The 20,158-nt window shown below is 46.4% G+C and overlaps 1 protein-coding gene across 1 annotated transcript; it reads right to left on the bottom strand.

The window, feature by feature from the left end:
- Positions 1 to 813: 813 nt before the first annotated feature.
- EXOC3L4 (exocyst complex component 3 like 4) lies at positions 814 to 19,835 on the bottom strand. The gene is made up of 11 exons (XM_041400997.1): positions 19,502 to 19,835; positions 15,875 to 16,526; positions 13,190 to 13,307; positions 12,071 to 12,196; positions 10,731 to 10,831; positions 9,251 to 9,346; positions 7,166 to 7,280; positions 5,101 to 5,223; positions 4,673 to 4,825; positions 3,129 to 3,250; positions 814 to 976 (listed from the first exon to the last, which is right to left on the bottom strand). Exons 1-11 carry the CDS (start codon positions 19,833 to 19,835, stop codon positions 814 to 816), a joined length of 2,103 nt encoding a protein of 700 aa, XP_041256931.1.
- Between the last annotated feature and the right edge of the window lie 323 nt (positions 19,836 to 20,158).

Here is a 20,158-nt window from a genome sequence, read left to right as displayed (position 1 = left end):
TGGTGACAGCTTGGAGCCTCACTCCACATGGCATATCCGATCCAGACATGTCTGTACACGTGGAGATGTGATGGCATGAACAGATCTTCAGTCCAACAGGAGATTTGCAAGGCAGCACTTGACTGAGGAACATCTGCTGAAAGGCCAGAGGGGCTGTGGGGGCCACCCTGGAGGGGAGAGCGTTCCATGTGCTGTGTGTCCTGGCATTGGGGTTTGGTTACCCAGTGTTTTCCTCCCCAAGCAGGTCGTGGTTTCTGGCCTCGGGTCACAGCATCATGACCTTGTGTCATGCCAGCTCAGCCAGTTGGTTTGTGGGGGAGGAAATAAAACTTGGGTGCTACCACATCCCTGCCCAAGTTCTGCCCCTTGGTTGCTCATGGGCACTAATTATGAGGGAGGCTCTTGCTCTGCTGCTGTATAATTATGCAGAGCACAGTCCAAGCCTTAATATAGGGCTGAGGCCTTAATTTAGCTCTGAGTGACTTGCTTTTGGTTTTCTCCTGTTCTTTGAAAATATATTTAATCTTGTACCAAACAGTGGAGCAGCTTCCTAGCAATAGAATCCATATGGAACATGAGGTGGACACTGTGCCTGGGCTGGAGCTGCTGCCCAGGAGCTCTTACAGGAGGTTGGTGTCTTGGTGCATTTGTTATCTTTGGGTTCTGAACTCAGGGTGGCAAGTTCAGGAAACTACTCCTTTCTCCACAGCAGTCAAATGTTTGGGTTTGCAGGGGAGCAAGATGGATTAGCAGATTTTGGATCATGTGTAGAGGCAGTGTAGGAGGAGGCAGGATGCTGACTTTGGTCCTGTGTTAGAAGCAGTTGCAGATTACTGGAACATCAATTTCAGTGAAGAGTGTGCTGCCCTTCCCTCCATTGGAGCTCTCCTGTGCGTGGCACACTTGCCGAAAAATCGCTGCTCTCCTGGCGCGCCCCAGCCCCCGGAGCACCAGGATGGCCAGGATGTGCTCCTTCCTGCAGAAATCAAACAAGACCTGGCTCAGATCTAGCCAGCAAAACCAGCCCAGAGCAAGATGGTTGTTGTTAGCAACCAACAGCTGTGCTGGAGACTGAGCAAGGCTATAGCAAAGTGCCAGGGACTGACCCCTCGCCACACTGGAGGAGCCACCAGCATGGGAGTCTGCAGCCTCTGGAGGTATCAAACCAGCGAGCAGCAGCTCCTGCCACACCACACTGGTGGGACAGCCTCCTGCTGCCTGTGCTGCAGGGAATTTTCTCCTCTCTCTCCACGCCCGTGATGCCCTTTGCGTGTTTTCCAGAGTAGCTGTGGATCTTTTGTGTGATGATTATTTTGAGATGAGTAATGGAAGTGCTAATATTTAGGAAGCTGATAGACACTAATTAGATTAGAGCTGGAAAGCCAACTTGGAAACATACCCTGTTCCAGTAATCTCAGTGTATACAAATTCAGCAATGTCTCTGAGAGCTCAGGGGAAAAATTAACAGGGATCTGAACAGGAAGCAATGCAGGTCCAGCAGGTTCCGCCTCGTTTTCCAAACTTCATTGTTAAAATGTTACTCAATAATGGAAAAACAGAAATTAAATAAACCAAGAGGACAAGCCTTGAAACCTGGCTTGGGACTGAGGCTAATGATGAAAAACTAGCACAAATCATAGCCTTGTAAATGGCTTTTCTGACTGGAAAATGGTTTTCAAATATCATTGATGATTAGCCGTCATTTACCTCCCCCATCCTTCCCAGAACAGGAACTGCCTCTTTTTCAGCTTAGTCTGGCCACTGGGATTAAACCCTTATTGGGATTTATTTATTTGTTTGGTTTTGTTTGGTTTTTTGTTTGTAGGGATTTTTTTTGTTTTTTGTAAAATAGGTATGTTCACCTAGGAAATTACTCAGGAGCAATTGTTCCTTTACATATCCATGTCTTGAATTCCCCCACACAGATAAGCCTGAGGAATATCTGAACCACCCAAGTTAAATCTAGTTATGAAAAAATGTTAAGCCTCAGTTTTGGGGAGAAGTGAATATATTTAATGTGATCTTTTTTTTTTTTTCAATATTTGAGGGTCCACTACAGTATTCTAGCAATTAGTTAAATCTTATGAATTATTTTGATTGCATAAATGTCATCCAGTGATGAAACTTTTGGTGGGGTTTTTTTGTTTTTTTCTGAAATTACTCTGATGAAATGGAATTTATTGCAATCTGTACTACTGATATTCATTCTCAGTAGTTGAAAGAAGAGCTGTAGAAGAGAAGGTAACTTCTGATTTTCAGCTGCTTAGCGATGCACAGAGCTAGTCACTTTCTTTACTTTTCCAGGAGTTTTAAATTTTCCAGATGCAGCCTTGGAACAGATAATGGAAAGTACAAAAGAAAGAATTTGTAATTTATTCCAAAATTTAATGGCTGTGTTGAGGCCAATTCAGAAATTGCAGCTGAACTGTGTCAATGGCTGCCACACTTTGAGGTCTGGGTCTGGGAACAAACTATTTGCTCCAAATCTGGAGCCTGCAAATTGGCAAACAGGGCTGATACTGGTGATGCAGTGGAAAACAAACTGGAGCTTTACTGTGAAATAAGGTTCATTTAGAGCAATAAAATGGAATTCAATGATAGAATGCATGGGGATGGTTCAAAACTGTGTCAGGGGAGCTCTAGACTTGACGTTATGAAGCATTTTTTAAATGAGGTGCTACAGCAGGTTTCCTAGAGAGGTAGGTGATGTCCCAAGCCTGTCAGTGCTCAAGAGGCATTTGGACAATGCCTTTAATAATTTACATTAACTTTTGGTCAGGCCTGAAGTGATCAGGAAGTTGGACTGGATTGTCACTGCAAGTCCCTTCCTAATAGACTGAAATAGTTCAGTTCTGTTCTATTCTATTCCATACCATTCCATTCTAAAATGAAAGGGCTTTGAAGGTAATTTATGTGCATTATATGATACAGCACACAGGGGAAAAATAGAAAAAGTGTGCAGCCATAAAGAGAGAAAAATAAATTGAGACTCCCACTGTTGCTGGCATCCTGATCTCTAATGTGTGGCCACCAACAAAGGGAAGCTGAAGAGTTCAGCCCAGGCACAGGAAAAGCTGGTGCTGTTTGGGATGGAGCCCAACAGTTCTGGCATCTGCCACTTCACGTACCTGATGTCTGGATAGTCCTGGCACAGCTCCTTGACATACGCCTTGATCTTGTCTTTTTTATTCTCCCCAATGATACTGGCAATGTGATATATGACGGGGAGGAGCCAGTCAGCTTTGGAGCCCTGTGGACAAAGAATCACATGGGGACATCAGGGACAGCAGCACCCGCTAAATGCCTTTTTCCCTGCAGGGAGAGCACGGCAGTGGGATGTACTGGAGTGAGCCAGGACTGGTGCAGGCAGGACAGGCTGCCTCAGGCAGCAGCAGGGTGCTGGGCGGCAATGGCAAGGCACCCCTGGGGGCTCTCCCAGGCCTGACTCTGCACTTCCCCATTCCCACAAGCACCCAAGCAAGCCAGACCCTGAGCAGGGCATTGTGGTTGTGTATAGTAGCATAGTAGCAGATGCCAGAGACTTCACCTCCTGCTGCTTGATAGTTTCATGTGCCTCATCTCTGAGATGGGATTTAGTGCCCTGGATGCCTGACTTTCCACAAAATCCAATTAATTCAACTTTGACTTCCCTGAAAATCCCAGACAGTTGCTGTGAGAGATAGGAATGTTAAAGGTTAACGACTCAACCAACTGCTGTCATTGTTTTGACCAGCAGACCCCTAACCTGCAACAATCAAGTCTTGTTGGATCTGCAGGTGGTGATACCTTCCTCTGTGCTATCTGCTTTTATCCTTTCTTACTTTTCCTTATATATTTTCTTAAGTGATATTTTTATACTTTTATAATGCTATATTACTATAGGTAATAACCAAAATGGCTACATACCTCCTTTCCATTTTAATCAAATTGTTTTAAAATAAACCAGCCATACACACACACACACACATACAGAGATACACACATCCATCCATCCATCTGTCTATCTATCTATGTCTGTCTGTCTATCTATCTATCTATCTATCTACCTATCTAATCTATATATCTCACACCAGTCATTCAGTGTTGTGCTACTCTAATCTTGCCCAAGGGATTTATTAACAGGAACCTCAGTTACCCCACCTTTAGGGTCAGGCTGTAACAGTTGTCCATCACAAAACACTCAGACTCCCACCACTTTCTCCCCACACCCTGCTGTACACAGACTGTGTACCCAGATAGAAATTCTTATGGGACTCAACTCCATGAGCTGTATCCAGGGCAGGGATCCTTTGGTGACAAAGTGCATCCCATGGCCTGAGGGAACAGGCCCAGGAAGAAGCTGCCACAGGATCAGTGTAATCCTACAGCACATGAACCATCCTATACAAAGCTCCCTGGGAACACATTAAAACACCAAGTGCTGCCATCAGAGAGCTGCTGGCTGAACATGCTCAAGCTGCCAATGCAGAGAGGCTGCCAGGCTGCAAACCCGCACCATGAACCTGCAGTAACCACCCTGCTCACTCTTTTCACTTTTCACATATAGCACTTCTATATTTCTTGAGGCTTGTCCTCCTCAAGAGCCTACTGCCTGGTCCCTGTGAAGCCAAGTGGGAAAATTGCACCTCTGGGAGTGGGACAGCCAGGGGATGCCAAGAAACAACTCCCATACCTGATCAATGAGTGTATTGTGAATGATTGCAGCTTCCTGGCTCATCTTTCTGCTCACTTGCTGCCGTGTCTCCCTGTTCATTTTCCATCTGGGTTTGATGATCTGTGTGACATATTCCTTCACCACGTATTTATGAACTTCATGTAGAAGCTCCTGGTTAAAAAGAAGCAAACCTCATGGGGTTTTTTATCCATTCGAGGCCAAGGCAGTGAGAGAGGGCAGGGAAAGGCCTCAGGTCTTTGGCAGCACCTGAGGGCATAGGGGAGGTACAGGAAGGCAGCACACCATCAGCACACTCATGTCTGCAGCCCTCAGAGTTATAAAAAGCAACCACTGTTACAGAGGAGTCTGCAGGTCTTACCACAGCCTGAAAATGATGGTGTGGCCCCTCAGCATTCCTATGCCCAGGTGTGGGACTGGCTGCCTACCTGCCCCAGGGGCTTCCTCATGTGCTGCAGGTGCTCGGAGAACTGCGAGACTGCCGACACCAGAGAGTCCGGCCTTTCCGTCGCCAAAATCCAGTTCTTGGTCAGGGTTTTCTTAAGGAGTGGCTGAAAAAAGACCAACTCACAGGTATGTTCAGAGTAGCTGATGATGCCCTAGCTGAAGGCACCCAGCTATACACCTGATCTCAGGCTTGAACAGAAAGCACAGAGCACCCCCTCTGCATGAAGACACACGAGGAGCAGGCTGGGTTTCTCTCTCTACCCCAGGGAATTCACACCCATGTATCCCCTTCCTGGGTAGGCAACGCACTGCAGAGAGGAGAAGCATCATGCCCTGAGCAGGAGATGTTTTGGCATTAAAGACTTTTCCTCATTTCCTTGCTCTGTGGCACCTTCTGGTCCACCAACTCTATTTCTTTAGGTAAATAAATTTGTATATTTAATGTATTGGGGAAGAAAGAGATGACAATGTTAATCACAAGCAACTCAGGCATGACTAGAACAGGCTGTGGTGGACAATCATATATGCCAGTGTTACATGGAAACTAAAATTCACTTGGTAGTGAATCTCTTGGAAATTAACCCAGTAATCCGTAACCTCTACAGCCTTCTCCATAAGGAAATCAAGCTCTTTGTGTTTACAGCCATTCCAGGAGGCTCTCTGTACTCCTGCAGACTTGCATGAAGTCTTGCTGGGATTTTCCTTCTGCTCCTTGCTCTGATGTGGTGGTGGGGAGAATGGCAGCTGGGAGCATCTCCAGCTTTATGCCTCATGGTTAGGGATGACATGGGAGTGATGGCACTGTTTCCCATCTGTCCTGGGTACAAGGTACTCTGACCAAGTGTCCTTAACAGGTTATTTTCCTTTGTTGGGTCCATAGAGCTAATGTACCTTCATATAGAAACAGCAATATCTGCTAAAAACTTCTGGGACCTGGAAGACCCTTCCCTAAAGGTCAAATGCAAAATATCCTTCTTCTGGCATGTTCCCTTTTCTCTTCCTAGCTCTCCTGCTCTCTGTCTTTACTCTTCTGGCAATCTCCTTCCCAGCTATCTCCCCCCTTGCTGTGCTCCCAGCCTGCCTGAGAGTTGTTTAGAAATGCTTTGACTCAGCTTCTCTCAGTTCTCACGACATTTCAGCTCTCTTGCTCAATACCTTGGCTCAGGGCCTTTCCTCATCTGCTGCTTAGACTCCAAGGCAAGATCTGCAGTCACTGGAAAGTCCCCTTGGCCAGGAGGGCTTGGCTTAGGTTGGAGAAATTCCATGACTGTCCTGGTTTCTGGAAGTTATGTTTGGGGATTTAGAAAGTGAATTAGGGTAAGTGAAAAGGGTGGGACCAAAGGCTTGATTTCCCCCATCTCTGCTATAATACCAGCTGGAGCTAGCAGATCCCAACTGGCTGACAGCAGAAAGGTTCATCTACATCACCTGAGAAGCACCAACTTCATTGCAGCACATTGCCTTTTAGACCTCTTAACAGAAGTCAAATTTTATCAGAGTTTTATCAGTTGATACAAGACCTTTAGCATTCTCATTCTGGAATAATCAGTCTTTTGTCACCATGGGAACAGCCTGGAAAAATCATCCCTACCAGAATGAATTCTGTCCTATCTGAAGAAGTTTCTGACAGACTGTGATGGTAGATCTATAAATCAATAAGTCAAAGTCCTGAAAAATCCAAATGATTTGATAGAAGGAAAAGCGCCCCATTGGCGGTGTTCAGCTGGCCTCTCCAGTGCTTCACTTCAGATAAAATTTTCCCCACTGCTTTGCCTGAGAGACTGGAAGCTGCTAAATATCCTTTTCTTTTGATTGCTATTAACAGCTTGAAAAATGTACCATTGCTCATAGCAAAAAATTCCCAGGATGCTGGAAGTGTTGCTTTTTAAGGGGGATTTCCACAGGTGATAAATACATTTTGGAGGGACCATAATATCATGTGCTGCAAAATGAGGCTTAGTTGGTGAGACAAGGGAAGGGCAATGACCCTCAGCTGCTGCACATAACCCTTATAATGAGGAAATAATGTGGCCAAGATCCTCTTACCTGTGTTTTTGTTCTTAATTTTGTTAAAAAAATATTTGTGAAGTTCCTTGTCAGAGCTGCCAAAATCATCTGCAGTTCCTCAGTATTGACTTTAAACCTTGTTTCTAACCCTGACCTACAGAGAGACAGAGATCACCAATGAGTTAATGTTAAAATGTAAACTATTACATGACCCTAAGCATGTTATCTGGATTGGCATGTTGGATATTATTTTTAAATAAACTTGTGTTTCTACTACTTCCTCTTGGAAACACTTACAGAGTCAAAGTAATGGTTCTTTTTGCACAATCCTGTACACTGAAAATTAATCATAGATGAGTAACTGTGGTTAAAAACCCCCTCAGACTTCCTCATCAGGTGGGACAGTGCAGCCATGCAGAGCAGTTGCGTAGGCCAGTTGCAAAATTATTTCCAGGTACCTGGGAGAGAACTGAAGGCTATGGGGGAAAAGTAAATAATAAAGCCAGAGAAGGGAAAACTGCTGACCCTGTGTCCCCCAGAGCCTGTCTGATTCACTCTACACAATGTCTATCAGCAGCAGCTGGGATGGTAACTGCAGGGATGGAAACCTGTGGAATTTCCTAAGGACAGTGACATACTTCTGTGACGTTTCACCTTGCGAGAAAGTAAACTTCTGGGAGGTTAACGAAATTCCCAGTGTGTCTGAGTGCTTTAGGGGCATTGTGACCTCCTGGATTTCTTCTCACTTTCCATCCCTGTCCCACTGTAACATGCTCAGTGTTTGTGAGGTGGGGAACTGAGGCAGCACCATCACAAAAAGAAGCATCACCAGTGATGCCTGAGCATCCCTGGATGTGCCCCATCCACTGCTGTAACCACAGAAAACAGCAGGTTCCTGTCACTGCCCAGATTTGTATGTCTGGAGCTGCCCTGGCAGGACTACAAGGCACCCAACACCATCCCTGTCATCCCAGGCTGGAGCTCAGGACTGTAACTCCAGATGAACACCTGAAGTCCGGGTCCAGCATCCAAAAAAATCGTGCTGTTAGGACACTACCTCTGCCCCACAAGTCATCATCCCAGGCTGATGAAGGTTTAACTTGACTCAGGAATAAACCCATCACCCAAACACTGCCAGCTCCCTGCCTGGGGCTGGCGTCTCCTTTCAGCCCCTCTCCACTGCCCAGCAGGTAAGAGGCAGCAATGTCCCGCGGGAGCAGCAGCAGGCAGGGAAAGCCATTTCTTCGGCGAGGTGAGCATTGCTGGAGAGACCGTGCCATCTAGAGACTTGCTGGCGGTAGTGCTCGCTGCGGCTGGAGCCGTCGGCTCCTGCGAGACACAGCACGAAATCCCCTCCATCCCCTGAATAATACTTGACATATGCATCCCTGCCGGAGCGGTGCAGCAGCAGGGGCTGGAAATCACACCCAAATCTTACGGGTGGCCAGAGCCCACGCGCTAATCCTTGTGGTGTTTTCCCGGGTTGACAAAAAAAAAAAAAAGGCACCACATCTGTGTGGCAAAGATGACCCCAGATGCTGATCAGCCCCTGGACCTCAGCATGGGGCTGATGGAGCAGACCCTGGTACATGCACTCACTGGCACCATCCTACTTATGGGGTGTGTGGTAGATCCTTGACACTCAGCCTGAGGATACCTGTTCATCAGAGGCACTTTCCAACATGTGGCTTGAAGTAACTAATTCATGCAAAGCCCTGGAAGTTCCAGATGCCAGCAGCAATGGCAGGCATTTATTTTTGGGTTGAGTGCTTTCATGGAGTTTCCTCCAGCCCAGTGCCAAAGGCAGCCTTGAGGCCATGTTTCTGAGTTTATTCTGCTAACCTCCAGAAAGAAAAATAAAAAAAAAGGAAAAAAAAACTCCCCTGAGGATGAAAAAGATGCTCTGAAAATTAGTTCAAAATTCATGCAAGCACTGCATCCATCCATATTTCTGTATCTTCACCCTTGTGGCTTTTATTTGCATCCCTTGGGGGAAATCTGTGAGATTAGGAGGGCTGGAGGCTGAGCACTCACCAGGGCACCTCAAGGACAGCTTGGTCTTTCCTTTCCAGATCCTGCCAACCCCCAGACCCCAGAAAAGTGGTTCAGGGGGAGCAGACTTACACCAGGTCATGGAAGCTGTTGATGTAGGCAACAAGGTAGGGCACAAAGATGGGGCTGTCCTGGGCAGTGCTCCACGCCATGAACTCCTGCTCCAACCTGTAGGAAAATACAGCCAGGTATCACTAACAGTGGGGCACTGAGGGTGCCTCATCTTCTGTGAACGTGGTGGTGTCAGGAGACACCCGTGGCTGGCCCAACCTGTCCCCTCTGTATGCAGGCAAGTTTTTTCCAGCTGTCATAACAAGAGTGTGCAGTGGAGGGAATAGATGGCAGATAATTGTGGGTTTAGGATGTGCTCGCTTGAGCAGGTACGCAGTGCTTTTGGAGAGATGCCAGGGATGTTGGGAGGCCAAATCTCTGACTTTTCCTCATGCTGAGGGTTTAATTGCAGGTGTGGTACACAGGCTTATAAGCCTGAGCCTTCATTTCGCTGGATTTTGGGGCAATATATTATGTGCCTTTTGAGAACACAGGGCTGATTATATAACAGAAGATGTATAGGAATAGGGCAGCACACCTACCTTCCCTCCCCCCAAAACCTCAGTGTGGTTGTTAGGTAGTTGGGGTTTTTTTGTAGCACCAATTTCATGGGGTTGACAGCTGTTTCACAGCCAGATCCACACTGAAGGCAGGAGGCTGTGTGCTCAGGCAGCCTTTGCCTGGTGGTCCCATTCTTTGTCAGGGTAAAGGAACCTGCTTGAGCTGGCCCCCACTTGCATCTCAGGTTTGTTTAAGTAAAAGCTTAAGCCCTGGCAGCTCCAGCTTGCATTTTAGACAGGTTTTGGTTGTTTGTTTTTGGTTTTGTTTTTTTAATTAAAAAATAAAGAAAAGGAAAACAATTAAGGACAAAAAATAAAAAAGAGAACAAAGAAAAGGAAAAATAAGAACAAAGAAAAAAGAAAAAACATTATTTCAGCAGTTTCCTTTGGACACTGGCTAAATTTTAAGGGACTCAGGAGGCAGTCCATCTGTGTGTTTTGCCAGGGTATAGCAGAGAGGGTCTCATCAGCCATTTTTTATGCCCATAGCCAGAGAAAACCACTCAGCAGAACTCATCCCAGGATACCTAAATGATGTTTTGGCCAAACAGGCTTTTGGTCTGAAGGGTCCATAAACACTGCTTGCTCATGACTGAAGCTGCAAGTGATCAGTGTCCCATGTCACAAAAGTCCTGGGTGGATGGGACTGCAGTGATCCCATCCCTTTCCAGGTAGCAGCTACTTCCCAGACCTCTGGCATTAGATTTTTGGACTCACAAGAGTCCCATCTGGGTCTGTTTACGACTCCCTCCAAGCTGTTTGGCAGCTTGCTATTTACTGGGCTCATCATGATCTCTAATTCTCTCAGGAGCAGCATTGTGCCTGCTCAGTGCCAATGTCTGGTCCAGTACCTGGACCTTTTTCCTGTTTGTTTTTTTGTTTTTTTTTTTACCAGTATGGGACTCATTTTGAAAGAAAGTACTGCCCAGAGCAGTGATGACCTTGGTATGAATTCAAGCAGCTCTGCCATGCACAACTCAAGCATTTTTGTTTCCAGGCTTCTGCTGATACCTCCAGACAACTTCACGTGCTGTCCAATGATCTAGAAAATGGAATGAAGACACTCCAGTGAGTGGGACAAGCCCTGGTGAAACATCCTGCACAAGGATCTCATGCAGCTTTGGCTGGTAAGAATGGCTCACCTAGCATAGGGGCAACTGTTGCCAGGAGGTTTTCATTAATCTCTGGCAGTTTTAAAAATTATATTGCAGAATGGGTCAAGAAGCACCAAATGATTTGTGATGTCATCATTCACCCTAATGGCCTCATGCCCTTCTGCTGTCTGAGTGTGAGTTAGAGGCGGTGTTGGCTGGAGCTCTGGGGTGTCCTGGTATCATTCTCCTCTTTTGGGGGAATTGCTGGAATTCCCCCAACCCAAAGCCCAAGGGGAGCTGAGCTGTCCCCGTGTATGACCATAGGGTGACTATAAGCCCCATCCCTGAGGCTCCACACAAGCCCCCTTCTCAGGAGTGATACCAGGGCAGCACAGAGGGTCAGCATCACCCTGAACTCTCATTTGCACTGGAATTCCTCCCAGATTCCCATTCCCACAACCCCAGCTGCACTTCTGGACTGAGGTGTGTTGCAGTCCTACTCTGGTACTTCCCATGGCTTCCATCCATCTGCTAAATCATTTCAGACCTGCCTTCCCTGTGATCACATAATGTGTCATATTCCTCTATGGAAAAAGAGTCACATCAATGGGCAAAACTCTTTGATTTTCTTTCTTTCTCTCTCCCTCTCTTTTTCTGCTAGTATTATTTAATTGAAGTGACTCAACCAATTGAGTGATGAGAATTAATCCAAATCCCTCCTGCCTTTATTACCCTGTAGTCCCTAAACTAGTAGGGGCTTTTGTTTTTTGTACTGTTTAAATTGGAGTGGCTGTCACTGCCTACAGCCTTTCCCCAGCTTCCACAGCCCTGGGACAAAGTTGTTCTTTAAGCCAAAGGTTTTTTCAAAGAAACCTTTTCTTTCCACCTTTTTTCCCAATTCTCTTTCTTCTTCCTAATCAAAGAGGTTTAGGGACTTTAAAATCAGTTGCCTATTATGTTGCTGACACAATTGACAGCAGGTTTAATTTGCAGCTAGAAGGCAAGCGGGAGAGCTAAAAGTTGTAATAAATGGCATTTTCTGCTCTAATGTATTCTGCCAGTGTGTGGCTTACATAAATTATCGCAGGAGGCGGTACCTCCACCCCAGAAGGAAAGGATCCAGTTTCCCTGGAGCCACAGAGACACCCCCTCCCCTCCCCCCCACTTTCCCCCAGCTAATTAAATACCGTTTGAATATCAAAAGAGAGTGAGGCGTGGTAGAGGTTTTCCTTCTCTTCTAAATGAACTTCCTTCTCCCACTTCTCTGTGACCTCTAGTCTCAGGATGTTTCCAAAATAACTTTTGATTTTCCCCTAAATGTTAAACATAGGAAGGAAACATGCAGCTCAGGATAATGAAGCAAACACAAGTGCAGCACCTCTCTGCATTTTGCTCCATCAGCACATGGGTGCGGCCATCACCCACGGCATGGCAAGGTGGAAAGGTGAGCACAGTCACAGGCCTTGCTCCAGACCTCAGGAGAAATCAGGAGCTGTGCTCTGTGTGTGCAAGGTACTCCCAAATCAAAGGAGAGTCGTTCTCCTGGCAGGGAAACAGTGGGTCAGCTGTTTGTTTGATTGCAAAGTCCTCCAGCACATGGAATGCACCAGGTCAGGATTAAAGATCAAACCAGTCCTTTCCAGGGTACAGCCAGTCAGGTAAGCAGCAGCACCGTTCAGTCCTGGCTGATAAATCAATCTTGTTGCTGCTGAAACAAAGTGATCTTTCACCAGCACGGTGGAGCAAAACTGATTTCATTCAGCTGGGTACCTTGAGCTCACCGTGAGCTGTGCCCTGATTCAGAAATTATTTGCAGGAAGATGTCTGAGCCCAGGAAAGAGCCAGGAAAGTCTTACACAGGGTGCCAGACAAGGACTGCAGAAAGACAACAGGGAAGTGCCTTCATCAGAGGACACAAACCATGAGTGTGTGCTCTGGTGGGGGATGCCCAAAGTCTGTCAATAGCACACCTCAGATGGGCTGGAGGAGATCCCACACAGGGACAGTAGCTGCTAGAATGCCTTTGTCCCTGACTTTGCAATGCAAAGTACAATCTGCTGAAACCCAGCAACGACCTTTCAGTAAGTGTCTGCCATACTGAGTGGGTCTGGTACAGTCCTGTTCACTCTGCTTGGTATTCAGGAATTTTTTGCTTTAGAGGACAGGCCACTTTGTGTGGGGCCAATAGGACTCAGCACCTGGTGGGGCTGGAAACCACAATGTAGTCATCCAAGACCTCTGTCTGGGAGGCTGGGGCTCCTGTACCTTCCCTGGGAGGCACATGGGGACTAGGTCAAAACTCTCACCTTTGCCGAAGAAATGTAGTCGTTTTTCAGTTTATCCCAATCAGCTGGTGTTAACAGCAAGGACAGATTTTCTGTCTTAACCTCTGGTTTGAGCTCAGGATGACCCAGAAAGAGTTCACTGGAAAGAATAAAATGAAAAAATTATAATGCCTCAGAGTGTGAATAAACTGATAGAATATTCATGCAGCATGAGCTACATAATTACTAAGCCATGAGAAATATACTTAAAGCTTAAATTGTGCTGCTTGTTTTCAAGGTTTAACAAGAAAATCTTTCCTTTCTATTCAAAATCCTAATTATTCAAACCCAAAATGATCTAAGGTTCCAGCCCACCTCAGAAATCATGAGACTCCTGAGTTGTTTGGACATGAAAAGTGCTATGAGATTTTACTCTTTAAAATAAACAACGTGAAGCTGATTCATTTTACTAGAAGCCTGCAAAATGCCTTTCAGGGTAATTCCTGTAGTAGCACGTTGCTTTGGAGTTAGCCCATCTCCCTGCCTCCCCTGCAGTGTCATATCACAGTTCATGTCAGCCTGTGATTTGTCTCTGTGCGTTATCCTGATCCAGGGGAGGTGGTAGAGCAGGACCTGGAAGGCACTCCCATGCTGGGACACCAGCCATGTTCCCCTGCAGATGGAAGTGGTGGGTGGACGTGCAGCTACAAAGTCTGACTCCAAAGGGGGCTCAGCTGACACGAGATTTTGCTGCTCACTTTCCTCTGGACGGACATGTAATCAGGACAGCTGATTAGCTCAGAAGCAGGGGAAGGGAGGGAGTGCCTGCATTCCTCTCTCTGGGGCAGGAAAAATGTTATTAGCCTGTACAATTGAATGTGCTACTCCTGCAACCTGCCACAGACTGTGGAGGCACTGCATCTTGCAGGGCAGTGAAGGTGGAAAAGAGAAAGAAGAAAATATTCATGCCCTTCATGAAGGTGGGGTCTAAGTTTTGAGCTGTCATATTGTTAATTGAGGAACATGGCTGCAATGTCCTACACACAGCCTGCACATTTCCTCACCACCAAAAAGGGTTCCCATTGCCACACCAGCACTGTGCCCACAGTTGGGTTCAGATAGAAGGGAGGACTGTAATGTACAAGGTCAGGCTGCTGCCGAGTGACTGCTGAGCATAAAACAAGTCCAGCCTGCTGGTAGTGTCCTGGAGTCAATGCTTCCGTGGTCATGGTTCAGATTTCCCAGAGAAGCATCTCCACACGTGGAGCATTGCACAACCCAGCTGCTGCCAGAGCCTACTGCTCCTTTTAAAGGAGAACATAGATTTAAATACTGACTCTCCACCACAACTGAAAGGAAAAATGTGTATCCAAGGGGATTATTCCCACCTCTTTAATTTTCTTTTTCCCATTTGTTTGAATTGTAACAAAAAACTCAATAATGAGTTTGAGTCCATCGATCTCTTCCTTTTTTATTATTTATTCCAAGAGACAATGAGGTTTTTTTGAATGGGAAAATCAAATGGAAACAGCCCAGAACAGCCAGGTAATTGCAAGCAGTGCCCAAAACAACTGAATCTCAATAAACCCTTTCACAGCAATTTAGAGAAATGTGGCGGGGGCATTTTTCTTTGGTGCAGAACCTGGCTGCTGAAGCTCATTTCTTTCCTTGCTCTCTTGCAATGCCGGGGTGGGGCCATGCAGGAATTTCTCTTCAGATGAGATCTTGCAGGGATTTGTGATACTGGGGGGGTTACATACATTATTATGTTCACCACACTCTAGGTGGGGTTTTAAGAGTGACTGGGTAAGTTCACAGAAGAAACCTCTTGAGGGCTGTTCAAAACAAAGACCACTGCAATGGAAATGTTTCTTACCCAAAAGCTACCCCAGACTAGGGATGTTCCGGACAACAGTGTGCTGCTGCTTGCCCTGCTCTGTCACTGCCTCCTTTCTGACCATTTTGACCCACTGGTTGGCTCAGTGCTGAAAGTCCTGCCTTCACTCCTTCCTTGTTTTATTTGAGGACTCCAGTGGGTTTGTGTTTCTCCCTTCCTTGAACATCTGGTTCAGACCATACCTGGAGGCCAGCTACCAGGACAGACACAATTTTGCTTTGACAGAACTCTTTTACATGCTTATTTTCCAGATCCCTGAACTGCAAGGAGCTATGTCTTAAACCCCTCCCATTCAACCAACACACGCATCTGAGACAGAGCCTTTGTTTTCATGTGTCTAATTACCCTCAATGATGTCTTGACTCCTCTTTTAGAGGACTCTGACCCCATGCATGGGGGTTAACGTGGGCCATTTCCAAATGTATCACAATTTTAATTAAACTGGAAGAAGACAACCCCCACAGGCCCCTGCCTGTGCCTGGAAAAGTTACTGAACAGCTGTTGGATCTTGCAATATATGCAGAAAGGAGCAAGTTTATCAGAACAGGTTTATCAAATGCAGGGAGGAGCTTCCTGGCACATGGGAACAGCAAGTGGGAGAGGGAGGGGGAAATGGGGTGATGTAGATCTGTAAAAAGCAGCAAGTGCTTTATCCACAGACCTTTGTCCCCACCTATTAACAGATTTGCTACCTGGCTCCACTGTAGTCACTGCATCTCGCTTGCTTGCTTGCATGGAAAACTGAAAATGGTCTGGTGTTTTTGGAGTACCCCACAGCCCCATGGCTCCCTGGAGGAGGCAGAAGCATTGTGGAAAACACAGCAGCTCACCTGTGGTAGGTGTTGGCCACCCAGTCAAGCAAGGTGTAGAGCTCGTGGAAGTCCAGTGGTCCCTGGGAGAGTTCTTGCAAATGTGAGGCAATGGCATTGTGAAAAGCTTCCACATATGTGTCACACACCTGGTACTCCTCTGGATAGCATTTTTTTACTGATGACTTGATTTTCAGTAAATCTTCCCTCAGGTGTTCCTGGAGGAAATGTAAGTGGAGATCAAGCCAAGAAATTGCCTCTTCCCTTGATGCCATGGGTGCCTTCAGGACTCTTTTTCTTGCACTCTCATTGACAGCTTCCCTCCATTGCTGCCTCCACTTTCTGGGCCTGCCCAGTAAATCTGAGCCAGGACGAGCAGCATTGTCTGTGCTGGAATGAGCTGCTTCTTCAAGGGCAATTAAAGTCACCATGGAGGTCAGCATGGTATGCTGTAAAGTGGGATCCTCCAGTGTTTCCTCCACTATGGACTTGATTGCATTTGTGATGGAGTTATAAAGCAAATCCACATCCTTGGATTTCCGTACAAGCTCCTGGGGGTTATCGCTGTATTTCTCAGAATCCCGTTCAGAGATAGTCTCATCTTCCATTAGCTTGATACTTGCAAATGCTTCCAAAAGTTGTCTTTTCTGAATAAGTTCATTGATTTCCATTACTGCAGAAACAGGGGGAAGGGGTTGGGAAAAGCAGGCATTAGGTTACTGACAGGTTGGTAACAGGACAAGATGCCTGACAGGGAGACTTGCAGGGGGCTGTTCATAGTCAGGTCCCAGCAGTGCCTCTGAGACTGCCCCTGGGTCTCCCTGATCTCCTCAGCTCCTCTTGGACGCAGGAGAGGAAAACAGTGGGAAAGCAATCGCTGCAAATTGAGCCACATCCCTAAACAGATGGTTACAGAGACAGAAAATATAAAAAAACCTGATAGCTCTGCAGGAAGGCCTCAAGCAATGGCTGGTGAGGTTGCACAGAAGGACACTGGAGGCTCAGGCTGCATAAAACTCTGCTCCTCTGGCTCTGTCCCTCTGCTGGCGTGGAGATGAGGTGGAACTGGCAGCAGGAATGGTTCAGGACATACCTTACCAGCAGGATTTCCTTTAGCATAAATGTCCTTGTTTTTCTGCATACCACTGTGCTCAGCACAGCTCTGCTGCTGTGTTGGCCATGGTGGTGTAGCCCAGCTCAGTCACCTCTGGCTGAAAGGGCATTTCAGTGTGCTGCCCAAGAGGGCAGGGAGAGTGCCCAAGGTTCTGGCAGGGGCAGTGGGAGGGAGCAGAGCAGGACAGACCCCTTTGGGTGTCCTGAACTCCTGGGTCAGATCTCTCTCTCAATGCTTATGTGTGTCCCAGCCTACCCACAAGCATGTCCTCAGAGATAGCCGGGCCCTGAGAGCCTCCTGTCTGTAAGCGCACAGTCAGGTGCCAAGCACTGCCTCACACCAGTGATGTTTTTTTACCAAGTGCTGAGCACTGCTGTTCCTCAGTGTTTTGGGGAGGTGTGGGAATTGTAGGGGCATCTAAACCTGTGGATTTGTGGTGCTCCTGGTACTCAGATCTCACATGGGTTTCTTCACCTCCTTTGCTTTTGGCACCCACTGCCAGAACAGGCTGGTGTTGGCTGGGGGGAAGTCACCCAATATTGCTCCTCCCAAAGTGGTTGAGGTCTACTGAGTTTCCCATTTGTTTTGCAAAGTCTTGCTCATGCCTATTTGCCAGTAAGATGAGAAGTATTTGCCATGTGTTCAGGAGATCCAAGAGCACTGTTAGCTGTTGAGAGATCCCGAGAAGCTCGCACCCTTTTCCATCTCCCTAACAGATGCTTTGAACAGGAGATCCCACTCTGACACTGGGCATAAATAAAATACTAAAGAGAAGGGAAAGGGTATCCCTTAGGCATGTGTGGCCACTGCTTCTGGGACATACACATATAAAATGATACAGAAAAACTGGAGAGCACTCAAAGAAGGACTGGTTCATAGCACATAATTTCTGCCCTTAGGCTTGTTTGCACACAGGTTTTATGCCATATGTACCAAGTAATTTTTGTAGCATTAGAGTATCTGTATGAAAACAGAAATATGCCAAATAACCAAACTATTGATGCATCACAGAACACATAGATCTTTGAGTGCCTCTATGGTGCTACAGTTGCTTCTGCACTCAGAAAGGAGAGAAATTCTATCAATTAAGTTGGACTCTTCTAGATAATTTAATATAAAACCTGTGTTTACACAAATGCTTGCAGTGAGAGACTAGAGAAATACATTCTGTTCTGTTTATCAAAGTGAGAAAACACCATTTAATCACCATCTAGGATAATTATTCAGGGAGGTGATGTTGGGTGCTAAATGGATCTTTAATTCAGCAATACAAGATCAGCCAGCTGGTAGTTGAAGGAAGACAATTGAAAGGCAATTAACTATTATGCAGCTTAATGGTGCACGTGGTGGAATCTCCATCACTTGTCATATTATCTCAGGATGGGATGTGTTTCTGACAGAGCTGCTCAAGTCCAGGCCAAACACAAGCTATTGGGCAGAGAATGGGCCTTATTCATGCAATTTCTCAGCTCGTTTATTTCAGGAGATCAGAAAGCTTGTGATAACATTTTCTGCCGCTCCTCATCTCTGACCCTTGGAGATCAGACTAGCCAAGTTTATGAGGTGGGCTCAGATCCAGTTTACCAAGCTCACAATGTATCAATGTAAACCAACAAATCACTTCCCAGCCCAGCAGAGCACATTACAGCAGTGAGGCAGCATCAGCCCATGCATCTGATCCCTGTGGCACCCTGTGCAGTACACCAAGAATTTCTTTCTAGAAATTTAGGCTAAGGAAAGGCCAAGTCATGTTTCACCTCAGTCTATCTCCAGGGAATGCATTGTAGCACCTCTGCCCTGAGAAGCTGGAGGACAGCAGTGCTCAAACCATAATCAAAGTCATTGCAGTCTGCTTACACCTGGGGAAAGGTGAGAGCTACACTAAAGGGAATTGTTATAATTCATCTGAGACCTAGCTATAAAATGCTGACAAAACACATGAGAGTAACCAGCCTGAGGAAGACAAAAATCAAATACTTGCAACACTGCTATTGTGAGGACAGGTGGAAAGTCAATGCAAGAGAGCAAAATATCTGTGGGAGTCTCTTTGCAAGGCAATCTCTAAGATTATGAACCAAAGTGGAGCTTCCAAGCCAAATCATAGCCAAACCATCTTTCTTCCCCTCTAGGCCTTGCAGCACCCTACAGAGCACAGTTGGAGGACTGAGAGCTGAAGAGCAGAAATTGTCCAGGACAGCAATGCAGGCAATAGCACACTGCACTTGTAGATACTGTCAGCCCAGCAGTTCCCATACTGTGCTCAGCTGCTTGGTGGCTGATCCGTGTGATGGGCAATATCACAGTGACAGGTTGATAGGGTGGCTGCTGATGTGGCTAAACTAACGCAGAGGAGGCCACAGAGCAGCATGCTCAGTGACAGAGCCTTGCCCAGGCTAGGCCAGGTAACACCCAAAAACTCCATGCAAGGGGTGCCCAGTTCTTTAGCACCTCTGTTGGGCCCAAGCCTTGCACACTGTAAATTAACATTACATTTACCCTCCCAGGAAAATGGCACTGGTGGTTTTGTGTCTTACCTGAAAGAGGTTTTGCTTCAATGGGCTCACATATTTCACCAACCTTCTCCACGGTATTACAGATCGTGGGTTTTTTCTCCTCGTAGCTCCTGAGTGTTTGCAGAAGTTTTTTTGCATTCCAAGTGCCAGAATCTTCCTTCCCTCTCTCTTTCTTCAGATTTTGTTTTGATTTCCGGATGCTTAACATTGTTTTAATACCTCTTTCAAAGAACCCACTGTCCCTGCTCTGCGAATCTGAGCTGCTCAGTTCAGAAGCGACCTCCATCTTTTCCTCCCCTGGACTGTTCAGTGGAGAGGCTGGTTCTGAGGTCACACTCCTTGTGTCTAACTCCATATTTCTATTTATATGGTCCTTCAACAGGAGGTTTACCAAACAGGTTGATAGCAATCACTGAAATGCATAAAACATCAGAATTAGAGATGTCCTTAATTGGGTATTACTGTGTCTCCAAAGTCAGTCCTGGACTGAAAATCTGACCCGTTCCTTTCCTGTGCCTAAATACAAGGACAGAGCAAGATGTTGCAGCCTGTAGCTGCTGAAACAATCTCTCTACCCACAGACAGCAGATGCTGGCCTGCACCTGGTGCTCTGGAAAGCTTCAATTAACTCTGTAAAACAGGCAAGTGGCAACTATCTCTCCAGCACCAAGGAATCAT

The sequence above is a fragment of the Onychostruthus taczanowskii genome, unplaced genomic scaffold (genome assembly GCF_017590055.1).
Source record: "Onychostruthus taczanowskii isolate IOZ18803 unplaced genomic scaffold, ASM1759005v1 scaffold1, whole genome shotgun sequence".
In the NCBI taxonomy this organism is placed as follows: domain Eukaryota; kingdom Metazoa; phylum Chordata; class Aves; order Passeriformes; family Passeridae; genus Onychostruthus; species Onychostruthus taczanowskii.
Note: the sequence above shows the minus strand (reverse complement) of the source record. Positions and strands in the feature narration are given on the sequence as shown.

Coding starts and splice junctions, on each gene's coding strand:
- EXOC3L4 (XM_041400997.1), bottom strand. CDS start 19,835: ATGGAGTTAGACACAAGGAGTGTGACCTCAGAACCAGCCTCTCCACTG. Junction 12,197..13,189: donor ACTACATTTCTTCGGCAAAG/GTGAGAGTTTTG, acceptor TTTAACATTTAG/GGGAAAATCAAAAGTTATTT. Junction 977..3,128: donor CAGGACTATCCAGACATCAG/GTACGTGAAGTG, acceptor TGATTTCTGCAG/GAAGGAGCACATCCTGGCCA.